The sequence below is a fragment of the Erpetoichthys calabaricus genome, chromosome 1 (assembly GCF_900747795.2).
Source record: "Erpetoichthys calabaricus chromosome 1, fErpCal1.3, whole genome shotgun sequence".
Taxonomy (NCBI): Eukaryota; Metazoa; Chordata; class Cladistia; order Polypteriformes; family Polypteridae; genus Erpetoichthys; species Erpetoichthys calabaricus.
The window spans coordinates 239,091,261-239,108,882 of record NC_041394.2 but is presented as its reverse complement, the minus strand read 5'-3'; the positions used below and the strand labels follow the sequence as shown (position 1 = coordinate 239,108,882).

At 36.4% G+C, this 17,622-nt stretch overlaps 1 protein-coding gene across 1 annotated transcript in view; it reads left to right on the top strand.

Annotated features, from left to right (window-relative positions):
* Positions 1-17,622, top strand: part of cog5 (component of oligomeric golgi complex 5) — a 507,949-nt gene that overhangs the window by 411,341 nt on the left and 78,986 nt on the right. Inside the window, exons 17-18 of the mRNA XM_028812938.2 lie at positions 468-571; positions 5,016-5,253. Coding sequence (XP_028668771.1) covers positions 468-571; positions 5,016-5,253 — 342 coding nt within the window. The remainder of the gene's footprint in view (positions 1-467; positions 572-5,015; positions 5,254-17,622) is intronic.

Sequence of the window (17,622 nt, the reverse complement as noted above, 5' to 3'; positions counted from 1 at the left end):
AATTAAAGATGAAATGATAGATTTTAGCTCCAAACAACACGTTCTTCCTTCTTTATGTAAAGAATCTTTTCATGAAATAATACTGTTTAAATCATATCCAAGTGTCAAAATAAGCCCATATCTCAAAAAAGGATGAACCGCCCCTCTAAAGTCATTAGTCAAAAGAAATTAATCAGTTTACTTTTTTTTTTGCTTCATTTTTGTTTACTTGACTGTTTATGCTTTGCCTCTTACTTTTTAAAACAGCAGTTAATCAGGAATGAGTTTAATATTATAGTTTATATATATATTTCATCATAAATATCCTATTTATTTTCATAAGATGTTTGTGTAGTCAATGTTTATTGCAATTATGTGATTTCTGTGGTTTTTAAAAGTATATTTTCACATAGTGTATTTGACAACATTATTTAAACGCCAAATAATGCATTGTCATTGTTCTCTTTTTCTTTCTTTTGGGAACACAGATGATCCTTTCCCTCATGAGTAATGCAGTACAGCCACTACTAAATTCTGTCAGTGATTCTGTTGAAGCCATTATCATCACCATGCATCAGGAAGACTTCTCAGGGTAATGGTTTTTATAATATATTCAAAGAACAACTTTTAGTATACAGTATATGTCAAGGTTAGTTAGTGACAGTATATTTTAATAAAGCTTTTTGAAGTTAGAAAAGACAAAAATTAAGACACTTTGCCAAATATCAAAAACTAAAAATACATTCTATTTTTTCAGTCCTCTCAAAAGTATAAAGTAGAGCTCTACAGTCCTGCAGAAATCCCATGGGGCCTAAAGGTTTACAGTGCAGAACTACATGTAAGAGCTGTGAGCACACACATGTGGTTAGACTTTATTCATGCAGTTGGGAATGGACATAGATAAACCTCTGAGAAAATTGCTTTTGGGAAAGTAAATAAAAAAGTATCATCGATATTCTAATCAATGTTGTTTCGCTGTAAAATTGCAAGCAGACAGAGAATAAGTAGTGCATATTAATCCAATGGAAAAGTTTAGATTTTCTATTGTGATTGGCCAATAAGCAGAATCAGAAATGTATGGGAGCCAACAGCTACATCATGTTGAATTATATGAGGAAAACACTGAGAGCTGAGCCTTGATTGTAATCCACCGGAATGTCTTGTTAGTTTTCTAGGAGCAGTTATCTAACTCCTTCACGGCTGTGCTTTGTGGCTCCATACAAGGAAAGTTTGGATCACTTCACTATTAAAGAGCTCATATTGTGTCAGTGCATATTAAAATATAACACAGACATTATCCAAGGTCATTCTTACATTTGTTGAACCTTACTAGATCAGGCTTTTCTGTAGGTTGACTATTGGTAAAAATCACAGATTAGTCTCTAGTAATTAACAATCTTATAATTCAAGACCTTACACTGTACCAATTTCCATGAAGGATAATAAAGCATGTGTGTGGCTAAACTGGTCCTGGGTGTATTCTTGTGCAAGGGCATAGGAACACCTTTAATAATATGATTAAAAAAAAAACCTTAATTCGTCTTCTTTAACTTTTATTTAAGGTACCTATTCTTTTTTTATTACTATTGTTGAATCAAACAGGCTCCTGTCAAGGAAACCCTTTGTCTAACCTCTTATTACTTTGACAGCTAAGCCTCTGGGGAAATAAATGGTGTCTCCCAGTTTATACAGTAAATGTGTTGTCATCATTTATCTTAATTCTCATGACACTGACTGTCCTTTCAGTCATCCACGCTGTAACCATGGAGGGTTGCCAAGAGAGCCAGAGAGGGAACTCATGTTTGAACCATTCCCTTTGTTTATAAAAGAAAATATATTTGTTTAAAAATATTGGAAATGTTCCAGGTTGTCTTTGCTTTTAGAGTTCATAAAACAGAGTGAATAAACACTTAATAAAGCTCACCCTAGGCTTGATGAAATATCTCTTAGCAGTCCTTAGGTCCCTAGGACTCTCAGTCTTTTTTAAGTTTTGAGTTCAGGCTGCTTAAGATGCAGTAATTACACCATGAACAGGAAGTTCCTTATCTGTCTTACTCCAGAAGTGGACTGACAAGAGTATTTCCACTTACATCTTTTATCCTCCTTTGCTGGGCCACTTGTCTGGAGCAGGTTGGGTTATCTAGAATTCTAGTAGTCTTGGGGCAGCCCTCATGTCCTAGATTTCTAGTGTCCCACTGATGCATCTCGCTTTGTGGTTGGTTTTTGGCCTCCTTCTGGAAAAAGAGAAGAGCATGGTCTAAGGCATCAGGAATTATTTCTGTTTCCCCTTTTTTCCCCGTGTTTCCAACACTTATGTTAGAAAAAAAGTTTTCTGTGACCTATAACATTTTAAGTAATTTTCTGCAAAGTTTTTATTCTTTTGACAATAATGTTTGGCTAATATAAAGGTTTTGAAAAGGATTCGAAAGTACAGCTACTAAAGTAAAGATGTTCAACAGAAAAGTGGATAATGAATGACTTTGGTGGAAATTCTAGATATCCACATAGACATTCATGGAAACATACACAATTACAACATTTTTTCTTTTTCTATAAATTTTAGCAATATGATAATAGCAACAAAGAACATTGCATTTTTATTATTAGAATGAAAGCCACATGCAAAGTCATAATCCTAACTTTCTGGAGCAAGTAAGAACTGTAACAACATAACCTTCAGAGTACATATCCAGAATGTATTATCAAGCAATTTTTTTAACTTATTTTATTATAGATTAAACAGATTGGTAAGTCTTGGAATTATGTTTTAACCTCCTTAACATTACATTTTTTTCTCAAAAAGAATCATGTAAAAAGCGTTGCATTTTTTGGCTTGAAAAATGACATTTTTTTTAAATCTTATCTTTCTACTGTAAAACATATAAAACACTAAAAGTACAAAGTCAGAAGTGTAGAAAGCATAATAATGATGCAAATAATAATAATGATGAGTGATAATAAAGCAAATAGCATGTTACGTGAGTGTTACTTTCGGATTCCAGGAATCACCTTCAGCTTCACTGTCTAAAGACAGATTCACTTTCACCGTCACTGCTGATGAGAGGCGTTTCTTGCGAGACTCCACTATGAGGCTAGGAGGAGACACGTCTACACTGTTGGCCCGGGTAACGCTTGGGTCTGATGCTTACCCAAGACACACCTATACCGTTGCCTGAGTAACGCTTGGCACTAACACTGTTGCCACTTTTACAGCCCAAGTATAACTCGGGTCTTACATAAGATACGCCTACACCATTACCTGAGAGATAGCTGGGACTAACGCTTTTAGCACTGTTTTTACAGCCCAAGTCACACTTGAGTTTAATGCTAAGGGAATTAAACATGTACTAAAAATTGCTCTAATGGTAACTGAACTAAACTATTTTTTTAACATGCCTAAACAAAATTGTCAAACTGAAAAAAAAGCTACTGCTATTAGAGAATATTGATAGACAGTGAAAACTAGGATAGAGGATGGCAAACCTTTTCAGAGCACTCTGCACTGGTAAAATGTAATAACATAATCAAGAAGCAATGATTAAAATGTTCATTTTAAAAATGAGGAAGGTTCCAAAAGTACATTTCTGATGAACACTACTACAGTATGCTCCACAAGCTATCCATACCTCCATAGATCATTTCATTGGATGCCACTCAGCAAGAAAAAGATGCTGCCCCATTAGTGACTATAGGTAAGAATAATAAAAGGCAATATTGAAGATGGATATTATTTCAAAGCTAACTGAAATTTCTACAGTTTGAACTTCATTCTTTTTTTCAAACCAGCAATAAAGAAACACCAAAAAGCTTAAAACAGACCATTTGTTGACATTAGTTGAAAATGTAGTCTTTAAATTCTCAAACGTTATACAAGCAGTCACACTTAAATCACTTTCACCCCAATGCTTTTTGCTCATCTAATGTTCTCCACCTCTTTGTCATTGGCCTCACTTTCCTCATCTGGGGCACAATATTTATGAATAATTTTTATAAGCAGTTACAACTTGTAGAATTTTTTTACCATCTTATTTGTGATTTAATAGGCTACCATTTGCAATGAAACGGTTGTTTTTAATATGTTTGCGTTCTTTATGTAAATAAAAAAAATCGCACTGTTAGTTAAAAAGGAAAAACATAACATTTAGATGCCCTTGAAATACAGATACAATTTCCTTAGTTTCTAATCTTTTTAAAGATAACATTTGTCATGTTGTGCTTACTTCCTTGCAATACTGTAGGCATGAGCGTACAGTAACATCCTCAGACGATTTTTTTGTTTGTTTCTCTTGTTGAAGATATGTCTGTTTATAAGTTCTATCAGGACCTTGGACTACAACACCATTTTAGAAAAACAATATAGCCATATTTATAATATACTTCTACAAAATGTTTTGAAGACCAACAGTTGTGGGCATGTATTCATACATTTTTGTGTGAATATTCTTATGCTGAAGTTACATCCCATTATATCATTTACCCCTAGCAAAAGTAAGCGGATGATCAGGAGTTTTTCCAGAACGGTGACACAATAGAGGTCAACTGATTATCATTCATTGCATAGTTTCAAGTTTCTTTCACTGTTTTGACTTTGTTTGGTAGTTGAGTTTGTAGGTAAGTGAGTTATAAAATGTATGTGGTTTAAATAAGTTAGAGTCTCCAATGGGGAATAAAACACAAAAATGGTACTAATAACGTTTTCAGGAGCCTACCTCACACTAGCCAGATTTAAATATATAGGAATCTCTGGCAAATGTTTTTTGCATTGCCTTTCATTTTACTACTACAAAAAGCATGTAAGCTGTAAAAACATTTATATGTTTATTATTAATCTCAGTTTTTGACAATCTCTGAAAGACGCTATCTTTGCATTTCAGTACTCAATATTGTAGCACATATGATTTGCTAACTCTTTTGAGTACGTTTGGTGCATATTTTTTATTTAAAAATACGTGACAGTGTAGCTTTGAGAATTAGTTTTCATTTACATTATAGCCAACCGTCATTTCAGAAAGTTTATTGTTTTCTGTTTTGTTCAGGTCACTGTCAAGTTCAAGTAGTCCAGATGTACCCTGCTCACTATATATGAAGGAGCTTCAAGGATTTATTGCTAGAGTGATGACTGACTATTTCAGACATTTTGAATGTGCTGATTTCATATATGATAACACAGAGGCTATAGCCCAGAGAGCCATTGAACTGTTTATAAGAAACGCCTGTCTTCTACGACCCCTTGGTGAAGGAGGAAAAATGAGACTTGCTGCTGATTTTGCTCAGGTAAGATATTTTCCTCATGATGTGCTTTAATGACATGTAAATAAACTGCTTTAATTGTTTATTAATTAAATGTACATATTGTTGGATCAAAATTAATGTTGGTTTTTGTTTTAATGAAATTACACCCATAAAATATTTGGTATTTAAATTAATACAGTTTTATTTGCATTTTTCCAACATGCATGCAGTTTTACATTTTTTCAACATTGTGTGCTGCACTCCAAATGCCTATAATTATTACAACTTTGAAAACATAACTGATTTTTTTTGTTTTTTTACATAAAAGGCCTTCTGTTACCACCACAAGCAATGCCATTGCACATTGGCACCCAGGTGGTGAATCTCTGACTCTGTCGTTTCTGGCCAGCACTTGACTGCATTTGCATATCCTTTATACCTCGACAAATCATCTCCTGCCACTGTTATCAACAATACAGAACATTTTTCCCAGATGTGAATTGCTGTCTGTTTTCCACAGACAACTATGAAATAGTCAGTGAAAAAGTGTCACCCTTACAATTACTCACATTAAGTCCGTGTGATAAAATAAAATAACAAACCTGTAAATGGTCAGTGCTCTGGATATTTCAGTTAGTTAAAAAAAAACTATTAACTCTCTTGAAATGGCATTGTAATGTATTTCATACACTGTTGAATACAAAGTACATAGCCTGCATGAATTCTATGTGGGGAAGGAAGAATATGCCAAATGGTGTATGACAGATTGAGCAATTGAACTGCAAGTGAAGAGCAGCGGTGAACAGCAGCTCACTCGCAAAGTTTTCAGACATTGCAGGCCGACAGTAAATGCAAATGCAAGAATAAAAGGTGGGTTATCTTTGTGAAAATAAAATAACCATTTTTAATGTGTTACTTGGCCGTAAATGAGACTCCTTTAAGGATTATTTGAAGACAGCTACTGTATATTGAAATTCTAGCGCATGGTTTGAGTTATATACACACACAATCACACATACTGAATCACATACATCTGTGTGATAGAAGATGCATACACATGCAAATAAAAAAGTTTTTTTCTTTTAATTGCATACATTATCTGGTCTGTGTTGTTGTGGAAATATTGCAAGTGAGCTACATTCACTCGCAGATTGCTCCATTCACAATGTGCCATCTCACATGTTCTTCTTTCCTCATTTAAAACTAATGTGGTTTGTTTTTATACTGACCTTTGTGCTGCTATATCTGTTGGACACTTGTCACATTTCATGCAGAACTGCATTATTCTTTATAAGTAACAGCAGGCATACTTGTTCATGAGCAGTTGCTGAAATATTGATGCCCTTTCACATAGTGAAAGTCAAGCAATCATAAATGTCTGAAATCAAATTTGTGCTGCTGATATATGCTGATGAAGATGAGACATGGGAAACTCTCAATTGGTTTCAGAGGAAGAAAATCAAGTTGTTAGAATGGCCCAGTCAATCACCTAACTTAAATCCATTTCAACATTTCTGGAAGGAACTAAAGATCAGGGTTCACTAGAGGGCCCCCCAGAATCTTCAGGGTTTAAAGACAATCACTAGAGTAGGTCAAAGTTGCACCTGAGCACTGCAGGCAATTGGTATTAAATTAGCAGGTTCAATACTTTTTCCCCATTCCACTTTATTACTCATACCTTTATTTATGGCCAATAATGGTGTGAATTCTTTGTAATTGTGGATTTCTTGAGTTAATACCAATTTCTGGTCAGAATGTCATGTGAATAGCCTTATTGGAAATATACAGTGAATCCGGAAAGTTTTCACAGCGCATCACTTTTTCCACATTTTGTTATGTTACAGCCTTATTCCAAAATGGATTAAATTCATTTTTTTCCTCAGAATTCTACACACAACACCCCATAATGACAATGTGAAAAAAGTTTACTTGTGGGCAAATTTATCACAAATTAAAAAATTGAGAAAGCACATTTACATAAGTATTCACCGCCTTTGCCATGAAGTTCAAAATTGAGCTCAGGTGCATCCTGTTTCTCCTGATCATCCTTGAGATGTTTCTGCAGCTTAATTGGAGTCCACCTGTGGTAAATTCAGTTGACTGGACATGATTTGGAAAGGCACACACCTGTCTATATAAGGTCCCACAGTTGACAGTTCATGTCAGAGCACAAACCAAGCATGAAGACAAAGGAATTGTCTGTAGACCTCTGAGACAGGATTGTCTCGAGGCACATATCTGGGGAAGGTTACAGAAAAATTTCTGCTGCTTTGAAGGTCCCAATAAGCACAGTGGCCTCCATCATCCATAAGTGTAAGAAGTTCGAAACCACCAGGACTCTTCCTAGAGCTGGCCAGCCATCTAAACTGAGCGATCGGGGGAGAAGGGCCTTAGTCAGGGAGGTGACCAAGAACCCGATGGTCTCTCTGTCAGAGCTTCAGAGGTCCTCTGTGGAGAGAGGAGAACCTTCCAGAAGGACAACCATCTCTGCAGCAATTCACCAATCAGGCCTGTATGGTAGAGTGGCCAGACAGAAGCCACTCCTTAGTAAAAGGCACATGGCAGCCTGTCTGTAGTTTGCCAAAAGGCACCTGAAGGAGTCTCAGACCATGAGAAAGAAAATTCTCTGGTCTGATGAGACAAAGATTGAACTCTTTGGTGTGAATGCCAGGCGTCACGTTTGGAGGAAACCTGGCCCCGTCCCTACAGTGACACATGGTGGTGGCAGCATCATGCTGTGGGGATGTTTTTCAGCGGCAGGAACTGGGAGACTAGTCAGGATAAAGGGAAAGATGACTGCAGCAATGTACAGAGACATCCTGGATGAAAACCTGCTCCAGAGTGCTCTTGACCTCAGACTGGGGCGACGGTTCATCTTTCAGCAGGACAACGACCCTAAGCACACAGCCAAGATATCAAAGGAGTGGCTTCAGGACAACTCAGTGAATGTCCTTGAGTGGCCCAGCCAGAGCCCAGACTTGAATCTGATTGAACATCTCTGGAGAGATCTTAAAATGGCTGTGCACCGACGCTTCCCATCCAACCTGGTGGAGCTTGAGAGGTGCTGCAAAGAGGAATGGGCGAAACTGGCCAAGGATAGGTGTGCCAAGCTTGTGGCATCATATTCAAAAAGACTTGAGGTCGTAATTGCTGCCAAAGGTGCATCGACAAAGTATTGAGCAAAGGCTGTGAATACTTATGTACATGTGATTTCTCAGTTTTTTTATTTTTAATAAATTTGCAAAAACTTCAAGTAAACATTTTTCACGTTGTCATTATGGGGTGTTGTGTGTAGAATTCTGAGGAAAAAAATGAATTTAATCCATTTTGGAATAAGGCTGTAACATAACAAAATGTGGAAAAAGTGATGCGCTGTGAATACTTTCCGGATGCACTGTATCATAAATGTTATTAATAATTATTAATACAGTATTATTAATTAATAGTGTTAATAATATTACTTCCTAATGGTATTAATGTTATTAATAATATTTGTTCTGTTAAAAATATAGACGCGTCCAATACTTGTTTCCTCCACTATTTGGAGAAAGATTTGCCTGTGAAATGTAATCTGTGAGTTAATGTGAGAAAAGTTACTGCTGACAATATTTTCGCTTCACTTTCCATAATTGTGGGCATTTCCCTTTCTACATTTAGAAGTGCTGGCATTCATATATTTCACTTTCATTGAGCTTTCACATTTTCAACGAAGGCCACACTGCTCTCCGAAATACTTTATTCATACAGTTAGGTCCATAAATATTTGGACAGAGACAACTTTTTTCTAATTTTGGTTCTGTGCATTACCACAATGCATTTTAAATGAAACAACTCAGATGCAGTTGAAGTGCAGACTTTCAGCTTTAATTCAGTGGGGTGAACAAAACGATTGCATAAAAATTTAACACAATCCCTTCATTTCAGGGCCTCAAAAGTAATTGGACAATTGACTCAAAGGCTATTTTATGGGCAGGTGTGGGCAAGTCCGTCGTTATGTCATTATCAATTAAGCAGATAAAAGGCCTGGAGTTGATTTGAGGTGTGGAGTTTGCATGTGGAAGATTTTGCTATGAACAGACAACATGCAGTCAAAGGAGCTCTCCATGCAGATGAAAGAAGCCATCCTTAATCTGCGAAAACAGAAAAAACCCATCCGAGAAATTGCTACAATATTACGAGTGGCAAAATCTACAGTTTGGTACATCCTGAGAAAGAAAGCAAGCACTGGTGAAGTCAGCAACGCAAAAAGACCTGGACGTCCACGGAAGACAACAGTGGTGGATGATCGCAGAATCATTTCCATGGTGAAGAGAAACCCCTTCACAACAGCCAACCAAGGGAACAACATTCTCCAGGGGGTAGGCGTATCGATATCCAAGTCTACCATAAAGAGAAGACTGCATGAAAGTAAATACAGAGGGTGCACTGCAAGGTGCAAGCCACTCATAAGCCTCAAGAATAGAAAGGCTAGATTGGACTTTGCTAAAGAACATCTAAAAAAGCCAGCACAGTTCTGGAAAAACATTCTTTGGACAGATGAAACCAAGATCAACCTCTACCAGAATGATGGCAAGAAAAAAGCATGGAGAAGGCATAGAACAGCTCATTATCCAAAGCATACCACATCATCTGTAAAACACGGTGGAGGCAGTGTGATGGCTTGGCCGTGCATGGCTGCCAGTGGCACTGTGACACTAGTGTTTATTGATGATGTGACACAGGACAGAAGCAGCCGAATGAATTCTGAGGTGTTCAGAGACATACTGTCTGCTCAAATCCAGATAAATGCAGTCAAATTGATTGGGCGGCGTTTCATGATACAGATGAACAATGACACAAAACATACAGCCAAAGCAACCCAGGAGTTTATTAAAGCATAGAAGTGGAAAATTCTTGAATGGCCAAGTCAGTCACCTGATCTGAACCCAATTGAGCATGCATTTCACTTGTTGAAGACTAAACTTCAGACAGAAAGGCCCACAAACAAACAGCAACTGAAAGCCGCTGCAGTAAAAGCCTGGCAGAGCATTAAAAAGGAGGAAACCCAGCATCTGGTGATGTCCATGAGTTCAAGACTTCAGGTTGTCACTGCCAGCAAAGGGTTTTCAACCAACTATTAGAAATGAACATTTTATTTCCAGTAATTTCATTTGTCCAATTACTTTTGAGCCCCTGAAATGAAGGGATTGTGTTAAAAAAATGCTTTAGTTGCCTCACATTTTTATGCAATCGTTTTGTTCACCCCACTGAATTAAAGCTGAAAGTCTGCACTTCAACTGCATCTGAGTTGTTTCATTTAAAATTTATTGTGGTAATGTACAGAACCAAAATTGTTGTCTCTGTCCAAATATTTATGGACCTAACTGTGTGTGTATATATATATATATATATATATATATATATATATATATATATATAGTGATCCCTCGCTATATCGCGCTTCGCCTTTCGCGGCTTCACTCCATCGCAGATTTTATATGTAAGCATATTTAAATATATATCGCGGATTTTTTGCTGGTTCGCGGATTTCTGCGGACAATGGGTCTTTTAATTTCTGGTACATGCTTCCTCAGTTGGTTTGCCCAGTTGATTTCTTACAAGGGACGCTATTGGCAGATGGCTGAGAAGCTAGATTGCTTACTTTTCTCCCTCTCTTGCGCTGAGTTTCTCTGATCCTGATGTAGGGGGATTGAGCAGGGGGGCTGTTCGCACACCTAGACGATACGGATGCTCGTCTAAAAATGCTGAAAGATTATCTTCACGTTGCTATCTTTTGTGCAGCTGCTTCCTGAAACGACATGCTGCACGGTGCTTCGCATACTTAAAAGCTCGAAGGGCACGTATTGATTTTTGACTGAAAAACAAACTCTGTCTCTCTCTATCTCTCTCTCTCTCTCTCTCTCCCTGCTCCTGACAGAGGGGGTGTGAGTTGCCGCCTTCAACAGCTTTGTGTCGCGGTGCTTCGCATACTTAAAAGCCAAACAGCCCTATTGATTTGTTTGCTAGAGATTGTTTTCTCTATCTCTGTGACATGATCTGCTCCTGACACGCACTCCTTTGAAGAGGAAGATATGTTTGCATTCTTTTAATTGTGAGACAGAACTGTCATCTCTGTCTTGTCATGGAGCACAGTTTAAACTTTTGAAAAAGAGACAAATGTTTGTTTGCAGTGTTTGAATAACGTTCCTGTCTCTCTACAACCTCCTGTGTTTCTGTGCAAATCTGTGACCCAAGCATGACAATATAAAAATAACCATATAAACATATGGTTTCTACTTTGCTAATTTTCTTATTTCACGGGTGGCTCTGGAACGCAACCCCCGCGATGGAGGAGGGATTACTGTATACTGTATATATATATATATATACAGTATATAAAGCTAGAGAATGAAGAAGAAAACATAACAAGGAGTACACATGGTTATTTTATTCAACTAAAGCACAGACTTTGCACAGCAAATAAGCTATTTATCCAAATGAGAGCGCCTGCTCTATACCAAACTGTAAACACAATAAGACAGGAGCTACCAGCCCACTGTGATATGCCACAAAAGATGGTTAAGGATAGCAATAAAGTGCTGAAGCAGTGTAGGACACACAAGCAGCAAAACAAAATTGATGATAGTGTATCCATTTTTTTTTTGTGTGAGTCACTCAGATTGCAAAAATTATAGCGGACTGCCATTTACCTACACAATCCATGACGTTTGTAAGTTATGCTGTTACTTTATAAACTATTTACTGTATATAGAAAAATATTATTTTTGACTCTATTTATTTTGATTAAATAGAGTAGTGTTTTATGCCGTATCGGAGAAAACAGTTCATGTCACAGAATTCTTTTGGTTTCTTCTTGCTCCTAGAAGCAGTGCGAAATTGGAGAATGCACACATAAGAAAATAAAAACAAAACTATGTAGACTGTCATCATGAAAATTTTCTAGTTCACATATTATTTTATGTGCCCAGCTAATTGAAATGCATTGTTTTGCTTTTTATTAAGAAATGCTACAGCAGTTTTCTACATTTCTGACACGTATCCCAGAAGGGTTTTTTTTTTATTCAAAATGTATGCTGATATTTATAGTGAAAATATTTGCAAACAATCTATGCTGTGTGCCAATACATTATTTATTTTTACATTCACTCATGCTGTTTTAGGCTATCTTTGCCTTTAACAGGATGCCAAGCTGATAGGCCATTACTGAGAACAAAAGGATTCAGTTGCAACATGGTGTTTTGTGGGTGGTGATTCCAGTGTTAATAAAGACACTATAGAGACATTTCATGTCTGTAATTTACTGCCAGCAATTGAGATACACATGTCATTCAGTAAAATTTAGCAGAAGCTTTTTGTTTCCATTTGTGTATGTATTATTCGCAGTGTGTGTATGGTTGGACTAACTTGGGTGTTAATCTTTTTTGCCCAAAATAAATAATTCTCATCTAGTAGTATACAGGATTATAGGATAGGATTACATAGATATGTAGGATAGATATAGATATAGATATAGGATTACATCTTGCCTGAAGAAGGGGCCTGAGTTGCCTCGAAAGCTTGCATATTGTAATCTTTTTAGTTAGCCAATAAAAGGTGTCATTTTGCTTGGCTTTTCTCTACATTCATAATGGCTAACACGGTACAACACCCTAGTACTCTAGTAGTATAGCAATTTATTACTTCCAGATGCATTGGAGCTTTTTGAAACTATCCCATCTCTAAAGTAACAACACCTATAATTTACTTATATATTCCTGGGTAATGATCATTATTTTCATATGCCAAGTTATTATTCTTTTGAAGTAAAGCAAGCCAAATGCTTCCAGGATGGGCTCCAGCTCAGCCTAAACTTCTGTACAATAAGAACGTTGGGCAGATAGATGGCTTTGTCAATAAAACAAAACCCCAGTATGCTGTGCTTTTTTATATACTGCACAAATAAATGGATTGTTTTTATAGAGTTACATACTGATTATTTAATCAAAAGTCTTCCAAACACAGTAAAGATCTTAGTCTTGCTAACAGGCTCAGACTTAATAAAGGCCTGTTGTTTTTTTTCAGATGATGAAGTTTTGTAAACTACGGTCATTTTCCAAGCACTTATTCAATATATGCAGTATTGTCAATTCTTACTTGGTGCCAAACCACACCTAGAGGAGCAGGTTGTGACATTACTTAGGAGTAACTCTAAGACGAACAATCTTTCTGTCCTAAAGTTACCATTTTTTTCTTTCTCGTATTCAAAGTATAGGGAAAGTATTGGAATCCTCCAAAAATTAAATTTCGAGATTTTGATGAATCTCGCTGTTTTAGACCTCCCTCAGTCTGAAAATACCATTTTTGGAATTATGTCTTTGTGTGTGTGTGTGTGTGTGAGTGTGTGTGTGTGTGAGTAAACACGATAACTTGAGTATGTTTTCACTTAGGTCTACCAAATTTTACATACAAGTATTAGGTAAAAAACATAGATTCCTATCAAGTCTCGGGCTATTTCCGTTAACCAGAAGTGGTACTTTACCTTTTATTCATACAGCTGCAGAGTCCAATTTATTCAACTTTACTTTTATAATAATTATTCAATAATTATTAATTTGATTTGATTTGTTGTTGATCGTCCTTTAATGAACATAATATAAAAATTTAATCATGGTCTTGCAGTTTACTCCTCAAATATCCATCCTCATATCCAATTTTTTTTGGACAGTCTCCTCCTGCCTGTTCAGTTACAGGCTGTCTGTAAAGTAAATATATCAGTTTGCCTGAAGACCTAATATTATAGATGAAACATTTCAGACAAATAGGATTAACATAACCATTTTCTTAGTATTTGAGTGGCCTAGTATGCATTATATTTCTGATTTTTAATTTGGGTTAAAATCCAGTTTAATTTTTTTAACACATTTTGCACACTATTCAGAAAAGTCACATAAGCAGGCAGTAACACCATCTACTTGCACAGAGCTGTGAAAATGACTGAAGAAAATTACACTTATGCAGGTGTTCCCTTTCACATCATAGGTTTTTGTATGCCATGCTCCTTAGGCTGCAGTATTTACAAAGACAACTAGCTACAGTAAAATAGTTATTTTATGGAAATAACATGAGAGTCCTAAATAATTTTTGTTTTTTCTTCTAAAAATGTCAAAGAGCAATTTGTTTTAAAGAAAATTAACAATGGTGCATATATTTTGAAATATTTATGTAACACTCCTAACATTAACAATTGTTTTAAGTAAAATGAACAATATTATTTTAAAATGTATTAACTGTGTGCGCTTTATCTTTATGAAAAAATTGCATGGCTGATACTCCTATGGTCTTGTGCACTGTGTTCAGGCTCCTTCACATTCTGCACACTTTATTGTGTTGTACATTTAATTTTAAATGGATAATTTGGCTGTTTTACCAATTAATTTACATTCAATAACCCATAATGACAAAGTGAAAGCATGTTTTCAGTGAGGTTTGCAAATGTATTAAAAATCAAAAACTGAAATCTGTCATTCATTTAAGTATTCAGACCTTTTTCTGTGGCACGCCAAGTTGTGGTCAGGTGCATCCTATTTGCTTTCATTATCTTAAGGACGTGTCTAGATCCTGATTGGAGTCCATATGTGGCAAACTAAATTGGTTGGACTAAGTTGTATATATACAGTTCCACAATACACACTGTGTCTTCATAAACCAAAGCCATGAAGTCCATGGAATTCTCTGTGGACCTCTGTGATAAAATTGTGGTAAGTCATAGATTAGGGAAATGGTGTAAGACCTTTTTTTAAAGCTTTCAGTGTTCCTAAGAGCCTCAGTAATTGTGAAATGGTTTGGAACTGCCAGGACTCCTAGAATTGTGTGTCTGTCCAACATGAGTAACTGGAAAAGCAGGGCCTTGGTCAGGGAGGTGACTTCAGAAGTCCTCTGCTGTGATGGGAGAACCTGTAAGGAAGGGCAACCATCTCAGTAACACTCCAATAACCAGGCATTTATGATAGAATGGAGAGACATTCTTGAGTAAAATACATATGAGAGCCTGCTTGGAGTCTGTTTAATGCCATTTAAAGGACTCTGAGACCATGAGGAAAACAATTCTCTGATCTGATAAGAAAAAAACTAAACTGTTTGGACAGAACTTCAAGAACTATGTCTGGCAAAGACCAGGCAGTGTTTATCACCTACCTAATACCATTACTGCGGTGAGGAATGGTGGTGGTAGCATCATGCTATACATCATGTGCTTCTCAGTGGCAGGGGCAAAAAAATTGGTGACAATTGAGAAAGGATTGAATACAGAGGTCCTTGAAGAAAATCTCAGACTGGGGTGATGGTTCAACTTTCACCACAACAATGACCCAAAGCATACATGCAAGACAACACTGGAGAAGTTTTGGGACAAGTCTCTAACTGTCCTTGAGTGGTTCAGCCAAAGTCCAGACTTGTATCCCATAGGATGTTTGTGGAGAGACCTGAAGATGGCAGTTTACAGATGCTTCCTATCCAGTCTAACAAAGTCTGAGAGGATCTGCAGGAAGAATGAGGTAAACTGCAAAATTCAGGTAAACAAAGCATGTAAAAACTTTACCAACAAGACTTGAAACTGTAATTGATGCCAAAGGGGCTTCTACTGAGTTACGGTTGTGAATACTTCAGAGATTACAGTGTTTGATTTGTAATAAATTTGCAAACCTTTCTGAAAAAAAAAATCACTTTGTCATTGTGAGTTATTGAAAATAGATTAATGGGCAAAAATGTCAAAATTTATAATTAAATCTACAACACAATTTACAGTGTGCAGAAAGTGAAGGTGTCTGAATCCTTTCTAAATCCTCTGTATGTATTCCAGCTTGCACCATATCACTTGCTGACAGGAAGCAGGAACAGTAAACTTTTTCCCAGTATAGTTCAATCTCATTTAAGCCTCAATAAAACTAACACATACAGTATGGATATAGTATCACAAAACGCAGTGCTTCTTTTCAAGGAAGAAACAGGCTGCTTGTAAACTTTGCTGGAAATTAAATCAGGCTGTCAGTGTACATTTTTCTGTTTCAGCTAAGTAGAAATTCATTCAGTTTCTGTAATAGCCGAAGAATCATATTCATAAAGATCCCTGTAGATAGGCTTGATTTGTGATTAAGATTGCTTCAGTGCTGTACAACAGAGTAGCTGTATAGTTCAGAATGACAGATCACTGCCTTTGTGACTTTCAATAGTCTAGTATTTATGATTCTGTATTATGTCTGCTGTTTCATGTTTCACTAAGAAAGACGCCAAATTAGAATCATCCATTTAGTCCATCACAGTTAATCATTTTCAGGCAAGAAAAAATATTTTCTAATGCCTGTGTGCAATATACAGTCCTTTTAAACAGGTTTTTTTTTTTTTAAGTATTCCTTATGTTCTTTTGGTCCAAATCAGTTTTAAATGATTTAATATAGGACCTTTTATGACACTTTTTTATTGTTTTGTACAGTGTAAGGTAATAGCATTTCAATTTAAATTGCCCCAGTGCTTGTTGTTCTTTGTATGCATCATTTCTTCCATGTAATCTGTGTTTTGCTAGTTTTTACATGTCTAAAGGTAATGTGGGCTATGTTAAAACAATAATCCAAAAATGTGCATTTTTCTGCTGGTTTCCATTATTTTGGTTATCTTCTATAATTACTTGACTTTTTACATTATTTGCTAAGATAAGAAAAAGGAAGAGTTTATATACAGTTACAAAATACTGTACAGTATGCTATAGATTTCTGTTCCACAGTTCATATTTTTTGTTTCTTTCTTCAGCTGAACTTTTTTTTTCTGGCGGCCTTACCTTATCATCAGACTAACTTTAGAGACTTAAGTATAGTCCTTAAACATAGAATTATTTTACTGTATTTACAGTTAGGTCCATAAATATTTGGACAGAGACAACTTTTTTCTAATTCTGGTTCTGTACATTACCACAATGAATTTTAAATGAAACAACTCAGATGCAGCTGAAGTGCAAACTTTCAGCTTTAATTCAGTGGGGTGAACAAAACGATTGCATAAAAATGTGAGGCAACTAAAGCATTTTTAACACAATCCCTTCATTTCAGGGGCTCAAAAGTAATTGGACAATTGACTCAAAGGCTATTTCATGGGCAGGTGTAGGCAAGTCCGTCGTTATGTCATTATCAATTAAGCAGATAAAAGGCCTGGAGTTGATTTGAGGTGTGGTGCTTGCATGTGGAAGATGTTGCTGTGAACAGACAACATGCGGTCAAAGGAACTCTCCATGCAGGTGAAAGAAGCCATCCTTAAGCTGTGAAAACAGAAAAAACCCATCTGAGAAATTGCTACAATATTACGAGTGGCTGCGGTGAGTTGGCACCCTGCCTGGGATTGGTTCCTGCCTTGTGCCCTGTGTTGGCTGGGATTGGCTCCAGCAGA